The sequence below is a fragment of the Glandiceps talaboti genome, chromosome 7 (assembly GCF_964340395.1).
Source record: "Glandiceps talaboti chromosome 7, keGlaTala1.1, whole genome shotgun sequence".
Taxonomy (NCBI): domain Eukaryota; kingdom Metazoa; phylum Hemichordata; class Enteropneusta; family Spengelidae; genus Glandiceps; species Glandiceps talaboti.
The window spans coordinates 592592-618998 of NC_135555.1; the positions used below are offsets into that span (position 1 = coordinate 592592).

The window sequence follows — 26407 nt, forward strand, 5'->3', positions numbered from 1 at the left end:
CAAAAAACGCAACATGCTGTGGTACAGGCATGTCTTGAGATCGTGTGGACTGGCACAGGCCGTTCTGCAAGGCACTTGAGAGGACGACAAGGTAAGCAGCACAGAAAATGGTCGGAAGAAAAATATACATGTTTGGGTTTTGCCGAATCCCAAAAAGCAGTGAAAAATAGGGAAAGTTGAAAAGAACTGGTTGCAAAGTCATGCCCCTCCGACCTCCAGGAGTTATGTCAACAGTTTGGTTTCCTTATGAAATGTTCCACTCACATCAAATATACATAAAAAAAAATATGCAGTATATACCCATTGTTAAGTACACCGGTACACCTCCCTGATTTTGTGTAAAGCGTCCAGAGCAACAAAGCAATCTGGTTGGTTTATTCTATGTAGAGGTGGTTAAGACTCGCCAATTGCAAGTACAGTATTTGGTCATGTAACGGCAATTGTTTTTTATCGTCCAGCATGTCCTATCTAGAGTCAGATCACCACTGAATTTTGAAATTTTGTGGAATTCACTCAAAGATGCACAATGACAAATTGACTGATGATGTCATACACGAATACATAGGGCATATAAAATCTTCATTACTTGCATTGTTTTTGGTTAAACTTGACAAGGTCTACAAAAAACAGGGGATTGAACAGTACTGACAAAGTTCACAAGTTCATCAACATTTTTGGTTCCATACATATCAAACATTAGGTCTGTTTCTTGAAGAGTTGGAGAAATGACTGGAAGGATTTACTTTTCTCAAATGATAACAAGTCACACATAAACGTAGCCAAACAACAGCCATGTCATAAATTCATGATATAAACAAATCTCGGCTCTCTATAACCGAGTTTCAGTTATTTTGAAGTTCACTGTATACTCCTCAGAAGAGGGTACTATAGAATCTTACCACATGGCATATAGAGGCAGGTTCCAACATTTCAGATTTTGTTTACATTCATTAGAATGGCGGAATAAGGTGAGGGTCTACTCAATTGGTGTGGAAGTGAAATAAGTACAATGACAGGCTGCTTGCAAAAAAAAGGCATTTAATGGTTAAAGTACAAGAAGTTCAATATTACACTCTACATGAACTATATTATATATGGCCTCTCAGAAATAACAACTTTTGAAAATATTGAAATGCCCTGGCCATTACTACTACAAGTTTGGAAGCATCATGATCAAGGTGGTTGTGATGTATAAAAATGTTGGTAAACTTAAACTTACATGCACACACAAGCTTGAAAATCAAATGATCAGCTTGTGTAGCTGCCCCTAAGACTAGGTATTTGACTACACTGTATACCACTATATGGATATATGATGACGACCATGATATCATACACAACTACTACGTCTCCCAATGTATTTGGCGATCTGGTTGATGTATGCAAGAGAAGGAAAACTCAAATAGCACAAGTGAAATCTCTAAAGCACTGACAGATCATATTGGTGTTACGAAAATTATTGAATTTTCTATGACCATAGTGTATTAGTCAATATACAGAATCACATGTAAAGTGTTATTTGTCAGAGATGCATGTCATTGCTAACTAAATAGATGGATCCTGTGCATGATCAGGAACAAAGTTACTTTGGAAACACTACATGGGACATGGAAAGTCTCACCCCCTCTCCATAGAGGCAATGATACCCCCACATCTTTCCAGACCATGACACAGAGTATAAATTGAGATCTAAGGTAACTCACTGCTCACATTCGAAATACTAACCTACACAACAGTGCTCGTCATGCACATCGGCTACAGATAGATGTACTTTTCTGGACAATACCATCATAATTATTATGCAAAACGAATACAGGTGATTTTTCAAATCTCACTGGGAGACATATTAGTATGATAGAGAAACACTTTACACAATCAGTCTAATACACTTACGTAATTGAGTATCTGAACTTAATGGGTGATATTAGTTAAGATTCAGAACACTTCTATTAAGAAATCTATCAATTTGAAGTAAGTCCAAATGTGATTACCTGGGATGAGTTCAAGGACAGAGCAATCAGAGATCGTTCCATTGTAGTGGTGTATACATAACATGTACTACTAGGACCTAGATGTACAGACTGACTACCTGATGTCTGTATGCATACCAGAGTACACTGGTGTGCACATTTGGAAGACTAACATCGACTGTAACTTGCCCCAATACAGATAACCTATTTGGCGAAGAAAACAAATAATTAATTTTTATCTTTTTAATCATTTCTATTTTTCAAAAATATTTTTTCCATCCAAAAACAAACGAAATGTCAGTCAGAATACCCCTTCTGCGATACTTTGATGAAATGTATACAAACATCACAGGGGAAAGAAAACAGACTTGCATGAAGGTCGAGAAGGCAAAAAAAAAGAATTTCTTTTAGTTTTGTTTTAAATGTTTTAAAAATTGTTTATGGTCAGCGGCTTAAACTAGAACCTTTTTATTTTGCCTTGCATCTATTTATATTCATTTCTCACATTTCAAAACTTAGACCTTGAACTTCATATTTGTATACAACGACCAAGTGATTATTTAAAATTTTCAGCTGATTTCCTTTTTCATTTGATTTGATTTGCATGTCTGTCCATAACTGAGTGCCTAGTACATATTATGTATACATCCACTCTACAAAATACCTGTTTGGTATTCTGCTTCTGAAATCGCCCAAAGAATCATAAACCTGCTGTCTATATAAGCAAATGTTTGGGTGGCTATTGTAAATTGTATGTAATGTGACAAAAACAAAGAGAACAACCACAAGTACATTATGACTTTGTTATTTACTTTACAATGTCGTCAGGTTCTAACTCTAAGATCTTCAGGTGGATTGCGTTATAAAATGTACAACTTTTTTCAAAATGATATTTCTCACCATAAATGTTCCTAGCTTTATTGTGAAGGGATAAAAACATAAAATAATAGATAATTTTACTTTATTTATTTATTTATTTATAGAACAAGATTTGGATAAATCACTAATGCTAAGTAGGTAAAGAAATACAGTCAAGTTAGAAAGGCAACATGTACATAAGGTTTTTGTCAGTAAGTATTTAGGTGTTGGTGTCCATGACAAAATATTTCTATTCTAAAATCATTCTTATGAATCCCTTTAATGCTATAGTTGCTGTAACTTGGGGTTGCATTAGCTGTAATTCAGGAGCCATTCATTCAAGGGTTGCTCATACAAGTGAGAAATAAAAACAAATCTTATTCATTTGTCTTGATACTATTTAAAAAGTTGATTTCTGACAACAAATAATTAAAACTGTTTGAATACTATTACTGGGAATGCTATGCATTGCTTGAAATTTGTATTTCAAGAATAGAGCAAAAAGTACAAATCATTTTGTAGCTTTGTATATCAGGTTCTCCAACTTCATGGTAACATCAATAATTCAACATTACATACCAGAAACACAGAAAGACTTGCCTATGGTTACAGCTACTGATGCTCCAAAAAATGAAGATACACAATATAAATAGTATGTATAATATTACAAGCATTTGTGTATGCTTGTAATATTTTTTATATGCAGATAATCCAAATATCCCTTTGCACAACTACTTGATAACAATTCTGTGATTGGCATTTGGTTACAAATTGGATGGAGTATATTATTTTTGAAATCACTGAATTTGCAAAAACTAGTTCTTTATTATAAGTAAGGCACCATCATATCAGTGTATTAGCATTCATTGAAATGCTTTCTGAAAATAAAAACAAATTATATCAGTTCAGAGTTTATAAACACCTGACACACATCTATTCTATTTGTGTTTTCTCTGCTAAGGCACTTGTATCAGTTTTAACATTCACTGAAATACTTTGTGAAAATAGCAATAAATGACAACAATCCTGGTTTTATAAACCCACGATAGGCATCAATCTTATTTGTGTATGCTATCTTAATGTACTTATCATGTAAGCATTTCCATTAATTTGCATTTCCTCAAACCTAACATATCAAAGCACTGATGTAATCATCGACCCTCCAGGTGGAGGGTCTATGATATAATATAATATACAGCAAAGCATCATCATGTATGTTGAACATTGGATTGTTCTCGGTACTATAATAAACATTGACTTCCTTTATTTGGAAAAATGAATTACACAAATAGAACTTGAGTTTAAACCAATAACATGTGAACAATCAAAACTGAATTTTTTTTAATCCATACATAATTTCCGTAACAAAATATATAAACATGTTCAGGAATCAATCTTAAGCACCATCCAGCAGGCACATGACTTGTTACTGCAGCATGCATAGCAAAATGTTTAAACTTTCTTCTCTCTTTCCTAGACTAAAACTACTTCTACAAATCATGCATAGTTTGTTGCTATGGTAACACATTATTATTTGTTAATATAAAAAAACCAAACATAATAATATGGCACTTATATGGCAATTTGAGTTGTACACACTAAACTTGAAAATTTCCAAAGAAAAACATAACATGTTTGAATCATGAGTGAGTAGTTATGTCTATAATATATTTCACAAGCCTGTATTCAGCCAACCTGCATACATTTACATAAATAAGCACTCAACAATGCTTTCTGTTTACAAATTATTTTCTGAAGAAAATTGAATTTTGTAACTACATAAACAAGCTTTGAGTAACATTACTTATTACTTTCTGTTAATAATTTGCAATTGAAGAGCTGTACATATTACATTTTAGTTTTTACAAACATTGCAAACTGTAAAGATATGTTCTGTAACAAATCACAAGATTATATCTTTATTTAATATTTCAAAACCGACATTGACTGTAAAAGTCTAAGAGGACCTAATGAGTTTTATTTATGTTCTATGAGAGTTTTCATTTACATTACCATCATACAATAGGACAGAAGTTAAGTTATTAGCAGCATATCTTTTTAAAAAGGTGTTAAGTAAGTTTATATAATAAATAGTACATAGTATTTAACTTGAAGTTAAAAAAAATATGTTACACTTCATATTAAAACTGGAGTTTAAGATACATCCTGTGGCAGCTGTTTGACGATTTTAATAGTCTATTTCTAATAATATTACACCAAGTGTACGTATTTGACTGATATAAGTTGAAAGATTTGTAGATCATAGATCCTGGAGTCAATACAGAGCCTATAGTAAGATGTACTCAGTACAAATTGAATTTTAAAACACAACACCCAAGTTATGTAAAGCAGTGTATTTTCTGGCATGGACAGCAAGTTGTCAGTTATTCAGTATCTTTGGCAACATTTGATACCGACTAAATCATCACAATGCCGTCATTCGAAACCCTGGAGTTGATGTCAGTGTTGGATTTGGAGACAATGATGGACTTGTTGACAGTTGTTGAGGTGATGACTGCTTCGTATTGACAGGTGAAGTATTTGGCAAGGAATGGTGCGAAAGTGGCGAGTTTTTAGGCGGTGAACCATACACTATTCTATGTTTAGTTGGGGAAGACTGTGACGGATGAGATGGTTGATGGTGGTGATGTTTATACGGTTCTGGTTTTAGTGGTATTGTATAAGGTTCATGCAGCTCTTCTAGTCTTTCTATATGACATTTGTAGCACAACAGATGGTCATCATATGGGTAACACCACTTCTCTTGCTCATCAGTTAGTTCAATTCCACAGTCCTAAATACAGAACATAACAGTTTATTAAAATGTTTACATGTAAAGAATTAGCATTTCCTCAATACCACGTTCTTTGCATGCACTGTCAGTGCTCAAAGAGTAAAATAATATATACCATAGAAAGAATTAAAGTATTCATGGATAATGTGGAATTTATGTATATGCATGATAGCTGTAAAATGTTTAAATGTTGCATGACTTGACTGAATATGAAGTAAAATGATAAACATGTTCATAGCTCCAATGATCCTTGGAAATACATTGTAATACAGAATCATGTACAAAAATAACATTAACTATTAGAATACCAACCTCACAACGATAGCACTCAACATGAAAGTCCTTATTCATTGAAACTACTCGGACTGTTTCGTCGGATCCCTTCAACAAGAATACATAGAAACTGGGGTCACAAATGAGCCAGAACACTATATATAGTTTTGTGTGGGTTAATAATCAGTTAGGCCAAACAAAATCAACTAATCTTCTTGTGTGAGATTCGATATCAGCTCTGAGTTAATGCAACTGTTAATTCAAAGACATTCTCCTTGCTTATCATCTGCAGTCAGCACCTCTTTACATTTTTTAAATCAAAGTATTTAAACGCATTTTTTTGAACTGGATTACTAGGAATCTGGTATTATTTGGCAAAGTTGTTGAGTGCATTCTAATTTACAGCTGTATGTGTGGACTACAACAATCCCACCCAGTGATGTAGTGCAGTGGCAAGGACAGAAGAAAAGGGGATGTGGTTGAAAAGATGATAAGTGATGTATGGAGCATGAAAGTGTTAGGTAAAGCAGCAAGTATAGGCATGCAGAAGTCTGAGCTTGCAATATTGACTTGCATCATCCATGGCCATGACAAAAAAAATATCACTAAACAACGTTAAAAACATGCATGTCTGTAAATAGTATTTTCAAGATACATTTTCTCTCAAACTAATTATCATTAAGCTTTATGCCCAAAATGATTTAGTAATTATCCACATACTTGTTGATCAACTTAAGATATAACACTATAACAATATTGAAACTTTACATCATATGTGACACTCATATCATTAACAAATCTGCTAACATGATTTTGTGAATTGTTCACATGCATGTTAAGAAACCTAAGAAAGAATGTCAGAAATGCCATCATCTAATATTTTATGTATACTTACAGAATATTTACATTGGGAAATAAAATATTTTGAGGGATACAATCCCATTTTCAGGGTACTATCCCTAGGGTGAATGAATGACACCATATCAACAGAGATGGAACAGAGTTGACAGACATGGAAAGCATGAAGCAAAGAGGACAGAGATGCCAGCTGCACTATGGTGCAAAAATAGAAAATACCTGTACCGGTGTGATCGATTCTCCACATGCAGCACATTTGGGAGCAAATTGCCTAGAGAGGGGTGGAAGAGAAACAGAAAAGCTCCAGGATTACCATATGTGCTGTCTTACAGTCAATTTCAAGATACCCTTTTTGTCACTATTACCAAGTGTAACTGGAATGTTCAAGACATTGTATAAATATCAATTTGAATATAGTGACACAGTGTAAATCTATAATAAACTTACACTGTTTACGGTACCATGAAACTGACTGTAATAATTGGTCATATCGCTTGAAATGAAAACAATGAAAGCTGAAACCTTCACCATATTACTTACATTTTGTATTCTCAGTTTGCACCATTAACCATTACTGACACTGTCGGCAGTGCGTTTGACTTTAACAGATTTTGATGGCTTGGGAGTTTGCAAGAAAGGTCTTACAAAGAGCATCAGGAGAATAGCTCGGATAAAATAGCATTTAGTTGGCAAGCTATATTTGGAGTGTGTTTGCAGGAAGTTCACGAAGGACATTTAGAGGTGCAAACACCATATTTTGATCTATGTAGGATGTGCACTAATTGAAGGACACTGAGATATGATTTGAAGAATAGATAAATATGCATAGCAAGCTCAGTAATGTTATGACATGACAAGAATCAAAACATGATATGTATGTAATGAATTCAAAATAATTAACATATCAAGTTTACAACTCTGGTACACGCACATTATAAACCATGACATGCTAACAATCTTCAGTGGACAAAATGCTAACATGATTTCACACTCATGCATCAGCATCAGTGGTTTCTAATAGTTTATAATGCAACTCTAACCCAACCATGTACCCTACACACCCAATACATTATATGTGTTAGTAATCAGATGCACAACATCACCTATAATTTGTATTTCTTGCTGTGTCCAAATGCACGTCACTCAAAACTGTGCATTTCCCTACTGGTTCTTGTCTTCTTTCCTATAACTTCTTTTCAATGCCTTGCACCCCAAACTGATTTCACATGCAATACCTTCATTTAAAGTTTGTCCTTTGTTGGTCACTCTTCTCTTTTCTTTGTCTCTACATATTCACCAATCCACACAAACAAGCATGCTAATATTCTGCCTGCGAGAACATGCATACACACACCCATGACCATGCAATGCAATCATGCATACATACATATACATGTACATACATCAACTTACACAAACTCTGTTTAAGCTACTCACAACCTCAACAAACACACAAACTCTGTGTAAGCTACTCACAACCTCAACAAACACACAAACTCTGTGTAAGGTACTCACAACCTCGACAAACATAGACAAATGCCACTAGGAAGTATTGTTTTAACTCACTTATGATAGTCCTTTACACAGTAGATCTTGTTATCTACATCAATGGTGAAAGGTACACCATCTAGACACTCATTACATACTATGCAACGGAAACATCCTGGATGGTAAGACCTCCCCATGGCCTGTAGGATCTGAACATAAATATAAATATAAATAGATCAAATAATTCAAAGACTTTTGAACACATACCAGGTACAGTGTACCTACATATAACTAGAAAGTTCACTATGAATTACAACAAGAGTGGTGTGTCACAGCATAGAGAAATGAAGTTCCGCACTTAGAGTGTACATAATTTACCTTACATGTATATTTTGGCTAAATCATAGTCTTCCTTAACTGTTATTGTATTATTGTTATTATCTATACTCTGAGTTCAAAATACTTAAATATGATTCTGAAGCACGGAAACGCTTTTGGTAGCATAAAGAAATGAGTATTCTGAGATCTCTCTGCATTTTCTTGGTTTAATCTATCACTTATCTGTGTAGGAAAACCCGACTTAAAAGGAAATTACTTGTTAGGAATAGTTCTCCAAATAGTCTAGTGGCTATCCATTGAGGTTTGAATCTGAAGATGTCTTTACCCAATGGGACTAGAGGTGACTCAATACCATGTTGGTATCCATACTATTCCCTAAATGGTCTTATGGTGGGTTGGTTATACACTGTGACTTTTATACAGGTGGGGTAGGAATATGCAATCATACATTCCTTTGTTGTGTACATAACAAACAACTTGACAATTTATTTCTGGGAAAGTATTTGTAGTATCCATATGTCTTATTAACATTTCCTAGTAATTCTCAAAACATAAGCTCTGAAAAGGTAGATGATAGTGAAGTGACATTTTAATTTCTTTCTTCAACTGATGTCTAAGACATCAGACTCCTGAGGCATGCCTATGTGTCAAGGTCAATTGTATGAACATTGTAGTAATTGATTGTTAACAACTCCTGAAGCATTTCAATACTGTACTTAGGTGCAGAACCTGTTGGATTTCTTTATTGTAGAATTTACTTGACTTGACTAGGTCTAGTGACATATACAATAACAGATTAATATGGATGTATGCAGAAAACCTAGTATACTTACTGTCTCCATAATGAGGTGGCCACAGACAGCACATTTCTCTGCAGTTTGCTGGAATCCAGAATACTGTGAAAGAAAGAGAGAACCTAGTAAGATTGCAGAGAATCAGCTAACAGAATATCTTATGCATCAACCATCACACTTTAATGTCAACGAAAGAGAGAGTAAGGTAAGATGTACACAATGAAGAACACCTGTATGGTATCTACGGATTTAATACAACAGGACACTGACCATACATGCTATAGAAACCTAAAGTGTAATAACACTAAAACCATGATTATCTTCCATTCATATGTCCAAAACTCTTATTTTAGAAATTCAATGAAGTTTGGGAACACAAACTTTACTTTCAAAAGACACAATTATAGATTAGATTGGCAACTGATTTCTTCCTTTATTAAAATAATAGTCTAAGTCACATCCCTGTACCATCAAGTAACATAGGCTCCAGTTTCCTGATGCAATTTCACTAATGGCTTTATCAGGATATACATATACCGGTTATTGTTTTTAAACATTAATATTTATAAATGTATATATCAAGTACTTTGAAAAATGAATGTAGTTTGAAATGAATCTCTTGTTTCATAAATAACAGATCATCGATTTCAGAATAACATTGAAAAGAACCATATATTCAAGTTATCATCAGGACATATGATATCCTTGTAACAACTTATGGGTACATCAGGACATATGATATCGTTGTAACAACTTATGGGTACATCAGGACATATGATATCCTTATAACAACTTATGGGTACATCAGGACATATGATATCGTTGTAACAACTTATGGGTACATCAGGACATATGATATCCTTGTAACAACTTATGGGTACATCAGGACATATGATATCGCTGTAACAACTTATGGGTACATCAGGACATATGATATCCTTGTAACAACTTATGGGTACATCAGGACATATGATATCGCTGTAACAACTTATGGGTACATCAGGACATATGATATCCTTGTAACAACTTATGGGTACATCAGAACATATGATATCGTTGTAACAACTTATGGGTACATCAGGACATATGATATCCTTGTAACAACTTATGGGTACATCAGAACATATGATATCGTTGTAACAACTTATGGGTACATCAGGACATATGATATCGTTGTAACAACTTATGGGTACATCAGGACATATGATATCCTTGTAACAACTTATGGGTACATCAGGACGTATGATATCGTTGTAACAACTTATGGGTACATCAGAACATATGATATCGTTGTAACAACTTATGGGTACATCAGAACATATGATATCCTTGTAACAACTTATGGGTACATCAGAACATATAATATCCTTGTAACAACTTATGGGTACACACACAACAGTACAACTAATCAGATTTAATAAAGTTGACACATCACTTCTTATACACTTATTCTTGAAGGACATTTCTTGAGATTGAAAATTAGGACCTCAGCGGTTTGGTAAATCATCAAGGTTTTACACTCAATTACAGAGTAAACTATACTACTTTCCTAATTACCACTTATTCCCTGCATTACACTTTATAGTATAGGAAGAAAACTAGTTGTTATTTGGACAAAAATAATTGAAGAATTCCCTTGTTAGTTAGTTTTTGTATCATTTTCACTTACACAGCACAATCTCAGGTTCCTCATGGGGACAAATTTTGAGTGTCTGGACAAACAATAATGAAATTCTATACTAACCCTTCAGAATGTATCTTATATGGTTTATTTTGTACTATACCTCACAAGAACCACATTGTAAGTGTTAAAACAGCAAATATGGAATTTATACCCTGGTCCTTCTATGTCAAGACAACATACTGTGTGTCTGCATCATTGTTCTGTTGTGCTTGCAAGATGGGTCAGAATAATCAGAAGAGCCATTGTTTTTCACATTTTTATGTAAATAAAGCTTGTGTGCATGTATAATTATATTATTCTGCAATATTTTTCTTTATTCAGGTAAAAAATATGAGTGACAAAAAGGGGTGTGTCATTACTCATCTGTTGATTCATAGTGAAAAGGCTCCTTCTGTCACTCAAAAAAATATTGAGGAATGATACATTATTGAAGATATCCTGGCTTTGAACATAAGTGTAAGCAAGTTTATTCTGGCATCTCCAATGAAAAACAATTTCTGGATTTAAGGCATGTTCACAGGATCACTGCTCACTCCTCGCAGAGTTTGGTGAAATCAGCTGATATAGTTACTCCTTGCAGAGTTTGTGAAATCAGCTGATAAAGTCACTCCTTGCAGAGTTTGTGAAATCAGCTGATAAAGTCACTCCTTGCAGAGTTTGTGAAATCATCTGATAAAGTCACTCCTTGCAGAGTTTGTGAAATCATCTGATATAGTCACTCCTTGCAGAGTTTGTGAAATGAGCTGATATAGTCATACTTGCAGAGTTTGTGAAATCAGCTGATAAAGTCACTCCTTGCAGAGTTTGTGAAATCATCTGATAAAGTCACTCCTTGCAGAGTTTGTGAAATCAGCTGATATAGTCACTCCTTGCAGAGTTTGTGAAATCATCTGATAAAGTCATTCCTTGCAGAGTTTGTGAAATCAGCTGATATAGTCACTCTAGCAAATGTTTCGCCATTCTGATAGTAACTCCTGCAGAGTTTGTGAAATCAGCTGATTTCTAGCAAATGCTTCTCCATTCTGATAAAGTCACTGCTTGCAGTTTCTGAAATCAGCTGATTTCTAGCAAATGTTTCTTCATTCTGATATAGTCACTTTCTGCAGTGTTTGTGAAATCAGCTAATTTCTAGCAAATGTTTCTCCATTCTGATAGTCACTTTTTGCAGTGTTTGTGAAATCAGCCGATTTTGAACAAATGTTTCTCTCGAATGGTTAGAGTGGCCAGTTTGCCAGGTTGCAGGTTCGAGCCCCATTGCTGCTGTTTCTTTCTGTGCCTCAGTCCACCCAGCTGTATAATTGAGGACATGGTAGGATAGAGGTTGCAATGTGAATGCTATAATCCTATGCACTTATAAAGGCTGCAATGGATTGTATGCTCCCCTGGGAGTTGAGGAAGTATAAAAAGGCTGTTGTGCCAATATAGATCCTTGCTAGGGGTAATAATTGTAAAGCGCTTTGAGCACACAGTGGGAAAGCACTATATAAAAACCAACATTATTATTATTCTAATATAGTCACTTTTTTGCAGTGAAATCAGCTGATTTTGAACAAATGTTTCTCCATTCTGATATTCAAAGGTACTGAAATGTTGACTTCAACTGTCAAGTACAGTCCTAGCATACAGTGCATACTATAGCAGTACAAATATAAACCTAGGCTAGAGTCTAGTGCTATCTGTGTATGATCTCAAGAGCTGTCTTGAAGAGATGACTCAATACCACATATAGCATCTGGACTACTTACCAGATAATCTTCTTCACAGTACACTTTACCATGAACATTGTAGAAAGCCTTTCCTCTCAAAGTTCGTCCTACAAAAGGGGAAACAATATACTCAATAGGAAATGATTTTGACCTGCTGTATTGACAGCTAAGAAATAAAGGAAGGATACAAGACCTATTTTAGTTTCTTTCAAATGACACTACAATGAATACACTGCCTATGGCTCTCACTATCATCATACCATCTGTTCAACATCTAGAATTTAATTTGCTGAGGTGTAAAACTATTTGAAGATCTATGCTGTTTTTGTATTCATAATAGTTTCTACAGAATGATTTCATATTCATTCATTATGATTGCACATCATTGCTGATTTCTAATACTAGTATTTTTCTTCTGCTCTGTCAAGCAATATCCATTTCATAATCATTCCATTGTGAATCTGATATGATTAGACCTGAAATCAAAACTAAAACTATCCAGTTCTCAAGACTTCAGATTACACCACTGTCCTACTCCCTTTTCGAAAACAATATTCAACTTCAAAGGCAGGTATTTCTACATATATTTGATTAATATAACAATAGTGTTTAACTTTTCTGGTAGTAGGGTAAGACAAATACATGTAAATTGCGCTTACCACAAGAGCAGCAGCTAAAACAGTCTGTATGATAGAGATTACCCATGGCTTGACAGGCCTGTGCAGCACCAGTGACAGGTTCTTCACACTTGAAGCAGATGCCTGTAAAGATATTACAAGATAGAATGTGTAAAATTGTCATATATTTTAAGTAGTTCAAATGTAGGTGTAGTGGTATTAATCTATCAAATGTGACTAAAATGGTCTGGTACCCCCCCCCCCCCACCCCCACCCCCACCCCTGATCCTGACCATTTTACTAAGATTATGATAAATATACCATAAAATATTTGGGGAAATACAAATAAATAAATTTATTGCAGGACACAAATGTACCACAACTGACAGAAATATTACAATGCACATCACACAAAATAATACTATGTTCAATAAATGCAGTGTTAACACCATAACTTACAAAAGATGAAGAGTCTAAAACAATATACATGTACTTGTACAGAAAATGTAATATACTAGTATAATACTAAATTATTTCATGGAGAAATATTCAATTCAACAAATAAATTAAACCGCATATAGAACATTTTTCAGAATTAGCCAAATTTAGATTGATTTACATAGTCAATTCTTATGAAATTTCTGTGATTATTCTCAGATTTCAAAATACCAAATTTATTCCTACTATAAGCCAATGGTCAAGACTTTCTTAGTGTGACTTAAAATATGTTTTAAATTACAATGACAGGCATATTTATATTTATATAGGTTATTGATTGATGTGTTTCATTAATCAAGTAACCAATACAGTAGCAATTCAATATAACTTTGTTTATTACAAGTCTTTCTCTGTTGCCAGACTACCATACAGACTTACAAACTACTCCCTCTGTTACATGTATATAATCAGATCAAAGAATAAATGTGAATTTACATATAATCCAACATTTACACACATTTTCGTTTTTATTTATGTTATTCTCATTCAAGCGATTGTCATGTTCTATACACAAATGAAAATATCACAATGGGATTGGAACAGCTGTAGAGACATAAATTATAATCACAATACCGTCCATAACACAAATTCATATTTGACAGTAAATATCCTTGAAATGAAACATACCCAAAACATCTAATTACAAATGTACATACAGTGGAATGATTTGTGATACTCCATTGAAAGAGTTTGTTTTATAATGTACTTTGTAAATATTTAGTATTTTGACACAAGATTATGTTGGAATTATGGGGGTAAAAAACATGTCAGACAATTTATATTCAAGACTGGGTATAAAATAACATTGAGTACTGAATAACTCTTCTATACAAAGTACACAAATGCATTTTCCATTTAGCATACATGTACCTATGACAAAACTTCCAAAATAGTCAATTTCATCATGCTTAAATTACCAAAGAATAATTTTGGCTGAAAGAAGTAGGAATAATTTTAATTACGGCTAACAGATCTTGCAAACTACATGAAAATGGAAATATAAAAAAGGACATCAGATGAAACAGTGTGATTTAGACACTTTTGTTTTTAATCTGTTTAAATGCCTACCTAACTAGTTAATATCAAATGATATGTCTGCAACCCCTCTGTCAAATACTAGTACATGTACATCTCATACATAGGGCATATATTCTGCAACTCTAGAGGGCGCTCCAACAAATTTCCTTTTTCCAATACTAGTAAGTACATGAATGAACTCTTTAAAAAATATCTTGTGGAAATATCAATATAAATATTAGGGAATAACAATTATTGTGTAAGCTTAATTCTAAATATGTACATGGATATATGTAAGTTAATGCATGACTGAGAGATGGAAGAATAAAATAAGACTCATATTGTTTACAAATCAAGAAATATGTCATTTATAGTCTACAATTAACCTAACTAAACTAATTTTAAAATGTAAAATCTAAACACAGGATTAGTTTTCTCACTACATGTATATTACACACTGTTTACTTTACATTTCCCTGGGTACAATTTTTGCTATTTCAAAAGCAATGAAAGTTCTCAAACACCCTGATTGATAAATAATTTCAACAGGTTTGTGTGACATTATAATTTCAACACAGACAGGATATGAGTGTTTGTTTTAGTCAGAACTTTCACACCATACAACAATGTACATGTAATTCTACAACTTGTGAATGCAAGCATTGTGTGGTCTGCAACTTGATATCCCTTTCTTATACCTCAACAACACCTGAAGTTATAAGAGCTGTGGTACACAAGATCATTTTCAGTTAACCAGACTGTAGTCCTTGTAATGCTTTACAGTAAGGTTGATAATAACCCCCAAAGATGTACTTTGTTTCCAATATTTGCATCCCATAGTTTTGGTTTTGTACATGTACATGTATCTATCAGTGCAGCCACAGCAATTGTACATGTATATATTAGATTAGATTCTTTTATAGTTGAGGACAAATGTTTTATACCTCTGCCAGACAACCATTTTTTACACCTAAAATTTTAATCCTATCCTGACACTGACCTTTCATTTAAAGTACATGTAGATACAAATTTTGACAGAAAGTTGAAACATTTTCTGCCTGAAGGCATTTGTGTCTGCTTTTTGTACATTTCTAAGTGCAATACATAGTATAATTTCTCTAGGGGGATATACTTCAGACAGCAGGGTTTATCATGTTTATTAGACTATACCTGCACCTGTGACAGCAAGCCAAGGTCAAGTTAAATTCCATTCACACTACAGTATTAATGGATCAACTTTAGACACTACACTCTTGTGGCTAATGAACCACAGGTCAGAATAGTTGAGCTTGTTTTCATTGCAAATACAAACACAAGTTGGAGGAATGAACAATGATTTTCCTGTCTAAATGTAAAGTATACTGCATAGGAAGATTTTGATGAATATTAATAATTAACTTTATTTAATCAAAACCTAATTAAAGATTCAACATATGGCAAATTTGGCACTACTCAGACATAAAATTTGTAGTCCTGACAACCAATGACCAGGAAGGGATCTTTGCTCATAATAAAACACATTTTTCTTGTCATTTTAAAGCATTATTTCGGTATAATAATAATAACTGCTAGTGTTAGCTATTTTTATGTTCAGTATTGCCCTACCCTAGGCTAGCTATTTCTGTGTGTTACCCTACCCTACTAGGCTAGCTATTTCTGTGTATTACCCTACCCTATCTACTACTAAACTCATTCATCCATATAGTATTCAGTATCACTCAGTTCAGGTATCAAATACAACAGATAAACTATAATTACACTGTGGCCATAAACCATGACATTTTCATCATAAATCACTTCAATTGTATGTATGAAATATTTCATAGTCATGTGTACATTTGTACATTTGGCAAATACATATAGACAGGAATTCAAAGTATTTATAGTTACACTGTTGTACAAGTATTACTTACATATTAGAAGTGATGGATGTACATGTATGTTCCTATAACTGCATGCAGTTTATATTTACAAGTAATTACATGATATTTTAGCATGTCATTTTGACTACTAGTATTAATCATCAACCATACATGACTATGTAAACATACTGATAAACTGACAATAAATGTAGTCTCTTTTTCACCTTCACCAATTAAATTCAATTTAGTTTGAAGAATATCTACATTTTTGTATCACAAGTGTGAACTCATGCTTAGCATGTTAGCATGTTGTTGTATTGTAAAAAGTATACACCCACCATATATTAATGAGCCTGTCACTTTGATGTGACTCTACATGTACATACTCAGTCCTGGTACAGTAATTTACCTTGGCCACTTGTCAAGTTCTATGTTCACTTACAACTTACATGCACTATCAAGCTTACCTTGAAAGGTATACACTTGCAACAAGTCTGAAAATGATTGTGTAAGGTTGACCTTTTTTTTACAACAGTACACATAATACTACATGTAACTTCATCACTTCTTGATTTCAGCTACAATACTACCAATACTAGTAGTGATATACATGTAGTGGTATTTGTGGGTTTATACACACAGTAAAACCAACTCACTGGAAAGTACCACAAACTCAACTTCTAAACAAGTACATTTACAGTACATTGACTTTAATTGATATACCAGGTCTATCACTATCTACATTCCAAACAGCATTCCAAAAATTTTTGTCGACAGTAAGGTGCTACATATATACTCTTCCTGGATTTCTATGTATGGACACAGATCTTACATGTAATTTACAAGGTTTTTTTTTCATAGTTAGTCTATTTACAGTGCTAGTGGTACTCGATCCAGTTATGCGGTATTACTATAAGAGATGTCTAAAAAGGCTATAGTCATGGTTGGAAAAGAGAGAGTTTAGTTTTTACTTAGAAATCATTGGCCATTTACAGATAGAGACAGCCTATAAACACACTGAAGACGGATACAGAGAAATGAGCACACAGACAACCACTAATTCAGATCAACAAACACAATTTAAGTGTACATGTCAGTCTTCATTATTCTGATGACCCACTAAGGACTCTTTGTACACATGTAAACACATGCTTGTTGTTTGCTTTTTTTTCAGCTGTTAACAAGTCAGATCAAAAGCCATCAAATGAAATACAACTTTTATCTTTAGGAGGTAGGTTATACTGAGTTTACATTGCATAAAATGTGTGTACAAGAAGTGTCACAGATATCTGTCTACAATTTTCAGCAAAGACTACTAATCAATTATCTACATGTAGGCAACTGTACAATGGTACATGTACATTGTACTTGACTTGACAATATTGTTAGTCCAGAAATTTGGCTATCTGACTTGACAATTTCATTAGTCTAGAGACTTGGCTATCTGACTTGACAATGTTGTTTGCCAGAACAAACCAGTATGTGGTGAGAGATAGGCAAGTGAAGTCTCTGGGCTATTGTGGTAGTTACCATATAGGATTTATATTGGTAAAGTAGACATGTGTACATGCTTTATATGATGTCTTAATAAGTCAGGTTTGTAAGAATGCCATGAATTTGGAGTATGTCACTTGAATATTGTCTGGTTCCTATTACACCTTTATGCACTTCCATAATGCTGCTTATACATGTACACGTATTCAATAAAACATCTTGTATGTGACATTTAAGTTGAGCAGATAATTTCCACCTTATCACGATATCAGTGCTGCAATATAACAGTACAAAATCCTCTTTACAGTTTAAAATTTAAAAAGTTGTAGTAATTAAGAGGCTGGAATTAACTAATTTTATCAACTTTACGTAGTTCCTCTATAATATAAGTTGAAAACCAACAGAATCTGTGTACTCTCAATATCATTATAAATAGAGACATCATTATTACAGTTTTACAGTTTAGGTCACTATCGATATCTCTTTCAACACTGTCTGGCAGTGATATATATAAATCATTCAGTGATAAACTACATGTACTAACATTCTACTGGCACATTGGTAGAAATCACTAGACTGACAACACTGACATTGTTTTGGTTTATAGTTCACTAGCTTGTCATTTCTGTTAAGGAGAGTCTGTTTTATTTTATAATTTACAAAATGTATACATGTAGACAACTCAATTTGAAATACTGACTTTTATCTAAATCATTTGTAAATATGAAAATCATCAAATCAGTGTATGAACCAATGCTATATACATGTACATGATGGCAAAACACCATCCATGTCAAAACTTGGCTTCTACATTGATAATACTCATCTACCCTTTCAGCAACCTTGTGACTGGGTTACAATAATTTCTTCACAAACAATTACCCTGTGAAATAGTAGGCTTACTGGTTACTTGGCTAACTGTTTGTCATTACATCAATGATTTATTGTGTTTTCTTAGCAATTAGCACCATTTGTATTCAACACATGTATGCACCAACTACATGTACAGTATGGATAAAAACAAAAGCCTGATTTTCTTCACAGCTGATTTACATATTAATGTCTAATTTGACATTTAATTTCCTTCATTTCATGTTCAACTACTACTTCATCTGTAGCTTGTACATTTGAATGTAACTCAATCAAAAGTTTCTCATTACAACTTGTACATTTCAGGGTTCTTTCAGATTCCTGACCAGTGACTACATAGTCTACACATAAGGTACATATGGTATTGAATCATCACCTACAGAGGGATGTTGAGATTCACTGCCATATATTCACTTGACTACCTGGGCATTGCCTTCATTACAAGGTAAAAATAACATTAACTTGAAACTATTTTCCAGATGTACACATGTTCACTTTTACTGCTGGGGCTGCAGTTGGTAAGACACAGTGGTACAACTTTGTTTCTGCCTTGCACAGCAATTAAAATGTGGAAAACACAAACTTTCAACATCTACATATGATGTAATCCTTTGACTTGTCATGTCTACTCATACTGTGCTGTAGCACATTTTCTTTCTGTCTTGTACAGCAGTTAATTTATATTAGCAACCACTTACTACGTGCACATACAAAAATTGTATTTGGAACACCTTGCTTTGACCTTTTATTTCTGCTTTCCTGCTAGTATTGTACAAAATGTAGGACCATTTTGTTTTGAAGTTGTACAACAATTACTTCAACAAGGCTGAGTCAACCCAATATATTTAGACATGAGGAAAATACAAACTTTTTACATATTATACATATTGTATATGGTACACCTTGCTTTGACCTTTATTTCTACTAGACCTGTAGCACAATTTTCTGTCTGCCTTCTAAGACAATTACTTCAACCAACAAGCCTGAGTCAACCCAATATACCCAGACGTGTGGAAAACACTAACTTTATACATGTACATATATGGTACACCTTTCCTTTAACCTTTTATTTTTTGCTAGTACAATGTACTACAGTACCATTTTGTTTCTGCCTTGTATAGCAGTTAACTTCAACACCCCAATATGGTCAACTATGTTGTGTCTTTGAGAGCAACCTACATGGATGTCTATTCAAGTCATAACCCTTTCACCTCACTTTGTATCGACTTAATTTATTCCTCCTTGGCATAAACTCCTTGAGGGATATCATAGTTTCAATGACTGCCTGCCACCTGCTTTTGTGTCAGCCAACTAGGGAATGCAACCTGTCTCTGTGATTGTCATTAAAAATGCAGACATTTAGAATGCCAACCTCCCAAGAGTATGACCTCCCCTTTATACACTTTTACTTGGCCTGGCGTCATAATGCATACACAGCACTCATTTGTGTCTGGTGTAATCAGACCAGTCAGCTGGATGATGCTCTGAAAATGTTCACCCTCAAGAGAAATCAAATGTTTTTATAGCTTTGTGGGTCCAGAAAGTATACCATGACAATTTAGAAACTCAGCTTTCATATTGGGATCAGCATTGTAAACAATTCAAACGTGTAAAAATTCCCACTTCACCAGTTGGATAACAAATGGTGGTGGTGGTGTCATATTGGCATGACCTGGAGTCTAAAAATAACACGCTATGTCTGGGTCACAATTTAAATTAAAATATATATAGAATATAGAATAAACCCTGGAATTTATATACAAATGTCTTATTTTGAATATAATTGTTTGTATTAACAAAATAAATAGTTGCTAAATTGTAACAGGATCATCCTAAACACAATGAGTTGAACAACCGACATACAAATGTATGCTTGCAAATCAGTCATTTTTCAATGGTTAATCGCTTAACCTTGGCTTTAGGTTTAACTCTTGGTCAATTTTTCATGCTGCTAAACATGTATTTGGATGACTGTGTACCTGTCAAAGTATTGGCACACAGTACATGTAGACTAAAATTTGTCTTTATTTTGTTTTACTGAATATACTGTTTGCTTTTCACACTCTAGTTTTTAGTGAATTATACGTGTACAAATACCAACAGAAAAGAGTAGTCAATTGCACTCATTGTTTGAACTCTAACAGGATAAGGTAGAGTCACCACAATACACTGTTGTTACTTATGACAGTCTCAAACAAAACAAACACAGTTGTTGTCTGTTGTAAGTTGTCAGCCAACTCTACTTTGATAGTTCACATAGACAACATTTTGATTGATTGTATACATATTTCATAATCTTACAATAACATGTCAAAGTGTGCTCTCTTATAATTACATTACAAAACAAAAATAAACAGTTTTAGTCTCATCAATGTAACCTGGCAGATTCAGTTGAAAAAGCAGAAGGGCCAAGTGAGTTTGTGTATGGAACATTGCATTGACATTTCTTCAACAGTAATTTTTTCAAAAACACAAATTATTGATCTCCACCATGGAAGTACTAGATCATAGATGCTAACAGATAAAATTCATGTCAGTGGACCTTGTCAGTAACCATCATTACTTGTAAGATTAATGTAATAATTTATGCTATGTATGGCAGGGTAATAATTTAGTACTACATTTGTAATTGTAATTTCATGAAACAGTGAACCTGTCTTCAATTGGATAAATGCGAGCAACATTTTTTATGTTAAAGATTTTGTTTAAACAAGAACTGCAATTATTGTGACTTGGTTTCTTTGATCAAAATAAATAGTAATAGTATCATACTACATGTATGTCATCAGTTTATATGTGTATGTTGCACAATATTACATGAACATTCTACATATGTATGTACCCTAAAATTATCTCCACCCAAATCTGATATTACAAACCACTTTGAAGTAGAATAAAAGATCATCAACTATACGATACTGTCTCAAGTACATGTAATACTCAAATTATTATACGATCAAATACTTGTCATTGTTATTCTTGTCCTGTTATACATAAACTTTCATTTTCTTAATTTTGTGAATTACTACTGCTACAATACAAAAAAGACAAGTGAGTTTGTTTTTATACCCCAACTCTTGTCAGAGTGTGTCAACCCAGAATGTTTGCCTGCCCTGCAGCACATGTACAATGACATCCTTGAAGTTATAAGGATAGTTAGTGGTGGTGTCCCAATGAGATGCTGCTGATTTCTGGTACATGTACATGAATTACTCACTACTCACATTACTTACTCACAACTTCATGTTGTACATCCTGGACATCACATGTATGTTTATATTTGGGTAAAACCACAGGTAATATGTACATGTATGATGCACATGCACCAATGTCACCAGAGGTCTTCAGTCACCAGAGGTCTTAAGAGTCATAGAATGTCAATTCATTATAGATAGTGATGCAACATGGCATTGTGGGAAGCAAAAATTTTCCTTCCTAGCTGTTCGAGAACTAACATAACTACTCATCACTATTTCACTGTAGTATTCTTTAATATCTTTTTTACAATTGCGTACCCAAATAGAACTGTCAATTTTCTGTTGTAATAAAGCTATACGTTATCTTATCTATAATTTCATGGATAACTTTAGCAGACTAGGATATGGTAAATGTCTAGTACGACACCAATAACCAGAACCAACATTCTGTTCAAAGTTTTCATGAGGCTTCCACAAAGCAATGACTCATGTGGCATCTATTTGCTCTATTCATTGATATGACATCCTATATATGTGTACCATGTCTGAGAACTAAACCACATACCACACTCATTGTTAGAATGGTTAACATGAATGTATGCATCAGTACAGCATACATGTACATCAATATATATATATATATATATATATATATATATATATATATATATATATATATATATATATATATATATATATATATATATATATATATATATATATATATATATATATATATATATATATATATATATATATACATGTACAATGTGTAGATACAAAACTCATGACATTACATTACGTACTTACCAAATAATTCACCCTCAGGATTAATTTCCAATTCTTCTTCTAGTTCTTGAGTTAGTTGTTCTAGTTTCTGCTCAGCAGTACTTGGACCAGGTTTCCGTGGCGGTGTAACTTGGTATGGTAACCTTGACAACCCTTGTGAATCAAGCCTACCTCTGCTTTGTGATGGGGTAACAGGTTGTGGGACAGGAAGTGGTTCATGATATCCTCTATTCTCATGTGGTTTCCTAAAAGCTGAGTTACTGGAGTTCGGCACAAAGGAATGGAGAGCTACTCTTTCTGTGGGGTCACCAGAACTATGCTCATACTTTCTAGGATCTTCTCTATATTTTGTAATTGTTTCTGGACTCTTCTGATAATCATCTCTAATATCAGCAATAACTGGACTTTGGTGTGGCTGGTAATTTGGTGGCTGGTAGTTCCGTGACTTGCTTATATGATTTTCAGCCTCATTATAATTTGGTGGTCTTTGGTATTGTTTAACTTTAGGAGATGGTCTGTAATCTTGATGATAATTCTCTATAGGTTTCTCATACTTTGTAAAGGACGAGTTTTGGGAGTAATTTCTCTCTGGGTTGTACTGACTTGGCATCGGACTATACTGGTTTACTGATGCACTTTGTTGAGACGATTGATAAGAACCTTGCTGATATGGTGGACTGGACTGATATTTAGGAGTACTGGCTGATGGTGATACATTGTCTCTGTGAGTGCTGGTTGTTGGAGTTGACGGATGTGCACTTTCAACTTTGTGTGACACTGGACTGAATCCAAAATTTTCATCTCTTTGTCGAGTTGTACTGCCTGTGTTTCCAGCATCGGGTTGGAAATTTTCTCGTCCCACAAAATTCTCTGCATGACTAACACTAGTTCGAGGACTGGAATGTCTGTCATAGCTGGCATAGCCACTGCTTGGTTTTGTAACTGCAGGATATTTTTCATATGGATCTGCTAAATTAGTCCTTGGTCCAGCATATCTATGTTCATAGGCCGGAGTACTGCTACTAGGTCCTGACGGTGGAGGTCTTCCACTTGGAAAACGTGGTTCCATAACTACATCTCTACCTCGACCAGATTGAGTTTTTGAAGATTGATCCTGATAGCTGTCGGGTTCGTTATGATTAGCAGCTTTTCCACTGCGGTATCTGCTTTCAGTGACCGGATCAGATGACATGCTTGTTCGGGGACTTCCCATGCTTTGCTTTATGGGAATATAATTAGTACTTCCACCAAGTTTGGGACTCGAGTGTCCTGAATCGTAGCTTGAACCGGAACTACGATAATGTTTCTGTGGCTTGAGTGACGTTCCCGAGTTCATAGACTCTCTGTCGTCGTACGGTTTCTGGTAGTTCGGTAAACTGTTGTAGTCTCTCGTCTGTGTTGGGCTTGGCATTTCTCTTGGAGAATACGACGGACTTTCAAATGAATGTTGACTCTCTGAGCCGGATTCAGAGCCCCTGTGGTGTCTACTCGAAGCGGACAGTGAAGAAGATGAGGGCAACGTTTCGTACTGTCTGTTTATGTCTCCTATCTCAGACCTCCCTCGACTGTCACTTTTCTTATAACTGAAACTCCCACTGGTCCCTGACCCTTTTTGCGTGGGACTAATATAATGAGGACTCTTATTACCGTATCTAGCCATGGGGTCGAGCTCAGGATAGTCTGGTGGTTTCGCTTTCCATGATCGCCTAAGAGACTTTTCCATTTCTTCTGGACTGCTCGCTTCGAACTGGTCTAAGTCTTCCACAAATTTAGTCGCCTCGTTTGAGAGGTTATCGTCAAAGTCTTCGAATTTCCACGGCTTGGTCATGGTGATTAATGTCTGTATTAATTACTAACAACTAAAGTATGTCATTTCCGGTGAATATTCCATGGTCTTTCGGAGCATTATGTCAATCGTACACCACTTAGTACAGCATCACGTAGGTGGTGGAAGAACTCGCCAACTTTGAAACCATGATCCGGAAACAAATATTGACCTCTTTACCGTGACTTCGCGGAAGATTATTTTTGCGAGTTTCGTTTATTACCGGTGAAACGTTAAATGAAATTCATATATTCTTTTTTGAAACATGTTTATCGATAAATCTCGACAATATAGATCCTTTTTTGCTCTCTGGAAGTCAGTTATGGTATTTATAGCCGGACGAACTATTTAAGTTTAAACCAGTGACCTGGCGGAAGCATCGAGCTTGACGTTGCGAATAGGTCAATGGAATGTACAAACGACGCATGTCTATTTATAAGTGACATCATCGTAAACAAAGTTGTACCAGTTTTACATGTGTATAATATATACAAAGGTTTAGCCTCATAGCTGCAATAACTGTGGTGTTAATTTTTTGTTTCTGAATGTTCCGTCGTTTCGGGGATTGCACTCAAAATGATATTATTTTTTAGTGCAATCCCAGGGAAATAATATACATACATACATACATACATACATACATACATACATACATACATACATACATACATACATACATACATACATACATACATACATATTATTTCCATATTATTTATTTATTTATTTATTTATTTATTTATTTATTTATTTATTTATTTATTAGAGATGCCTATAGGTTGCCCCAATTACAGACACTCAAAAAATGGATAAAATATATACAATATTTACAATGCTGAAGAAGACGAAGAGAAAAGGAAATACGACAAATAACAAAATCCACAAGTCAGTTGAACACTTGTTGTAAAGGTACTCAGACTGGAAAATATGTCAACACCTTTCAATGAATTGATAAAGTCAAAGTCCTAAGCAAAAACGGGGGTTTCCTTTGAATATAATTAACATGCTCTAGTTTAAAAGTGTAATGGGCATGAAGATTCCAAGACGGAACACGAGTTAAAAGTGCCATTATGCATTCAGGCACTTATGTAAAAAAAAATTAACCCAGAATCAGCCCTACCTCTTTGGGGTGTTACGCAAGTTTTCGAACAAATCCCGGAAAGGAACCAGACAGAGAAAGCCTTCCGGAATGGTTCTAGCCGAGACCCTTTAATAGTACCGATCTCCATCGTTGTAAACGCATATTCCCATCGCGTCAACAGGGAATGCTAAGGTCCATGCAGGTGTTGCAGTTGAACATGCCGTACTGATATTTTATGTATTCATTCATTCATTCATTCATTCATTCATTCATTCATTCATTCATTCATTCATTCATTCATTCATTCATTCATTCATTCATTCATTCACTCACTCACTCACTCACTCACTCATTCGTTCATTCATTCATTCATTCACTCATTCATTTATTTAT

At 34.3% G+C, this 26407-nt stretch overlaps 1 protein-coding gene across 4 annotated transcripts; it reads right to left on the bottom strand.

Annotated features, from left to right (window-relative positions):
- Nucleotides 1-1040: 1040 nt before the first annotated feature.
- On the bottom strand, nucleotides 1041-25077 carry LOC144438325 (uncharacterized). 4 transcript variants are annotated; one of them, XM_078127393.1, is made up of 8 exons: nucleotides 23130-25077; nucleotides 13424-13525; nucleotides 12804-12871; nucleotides 9414-9476; nucleotides 8320-8450; nucleotides 6791-6854; nucleotides 5935-6003; nucleotides 1041-5622 (listed from the first exon to the last, which is right to left on the bottom strand). In XM_078127393.1, exons 1-8 carry the CDS (start codon nucleotides 24934-24936, stop codon nucleotides 5254-5256), a joined length of 2673 nt encoding a protein of 890 aa, XP_077983519.1. In that variant the 5' UTR covers nucleotides 24937-25077; the 3' UTR covers nucleotides 1041-5253. The 4 variants fall into 4 exon arrangements, with proteins under 4 accessions (XP_077983519.1, XP_077983521.1, XP_077983520.1 ...); XM_078127395.1 differs by lacking the exon at nucleotides 6791-6854 and adding an exon at nucleotides 6979-7024; XM_078127394.1 differs by lacking the exon at nucleotides 6791-6854 and adding an exon at nucleotides 6973-7024.
- Between the last annotated feature and the right edge of the window lie 1330 nt (nucleotides 25078-26407).

What these genes read in the sequence shown, in the direction of transcription:
- LOC144438325 (XM_078127393.1), bottom strand. Translation starts at nt 24,936, where the DNA reads ATGACCAAGCCGTGGAAATTCGAAGACTTTGACGATAACCTCTCAAAC. An exon ending in TCCTGAGGGTGAATTATTTG is followed by an intron (nt 13,526 to 23,129) that starts GTAAGTACGTAA and finishes ATATCTTTACAG; the next exon opens with GCATCTGCTTCAAGTGTGAA. An exon ending in TTTCCCAATGTAAATATTCT is followed by an intron (nt 6,004 to 6,790) that starts GTAAGTATACAT and finishes TTCTTGTTGAAG; the next exon opens with GGATCCGACGAAACAGTCCG.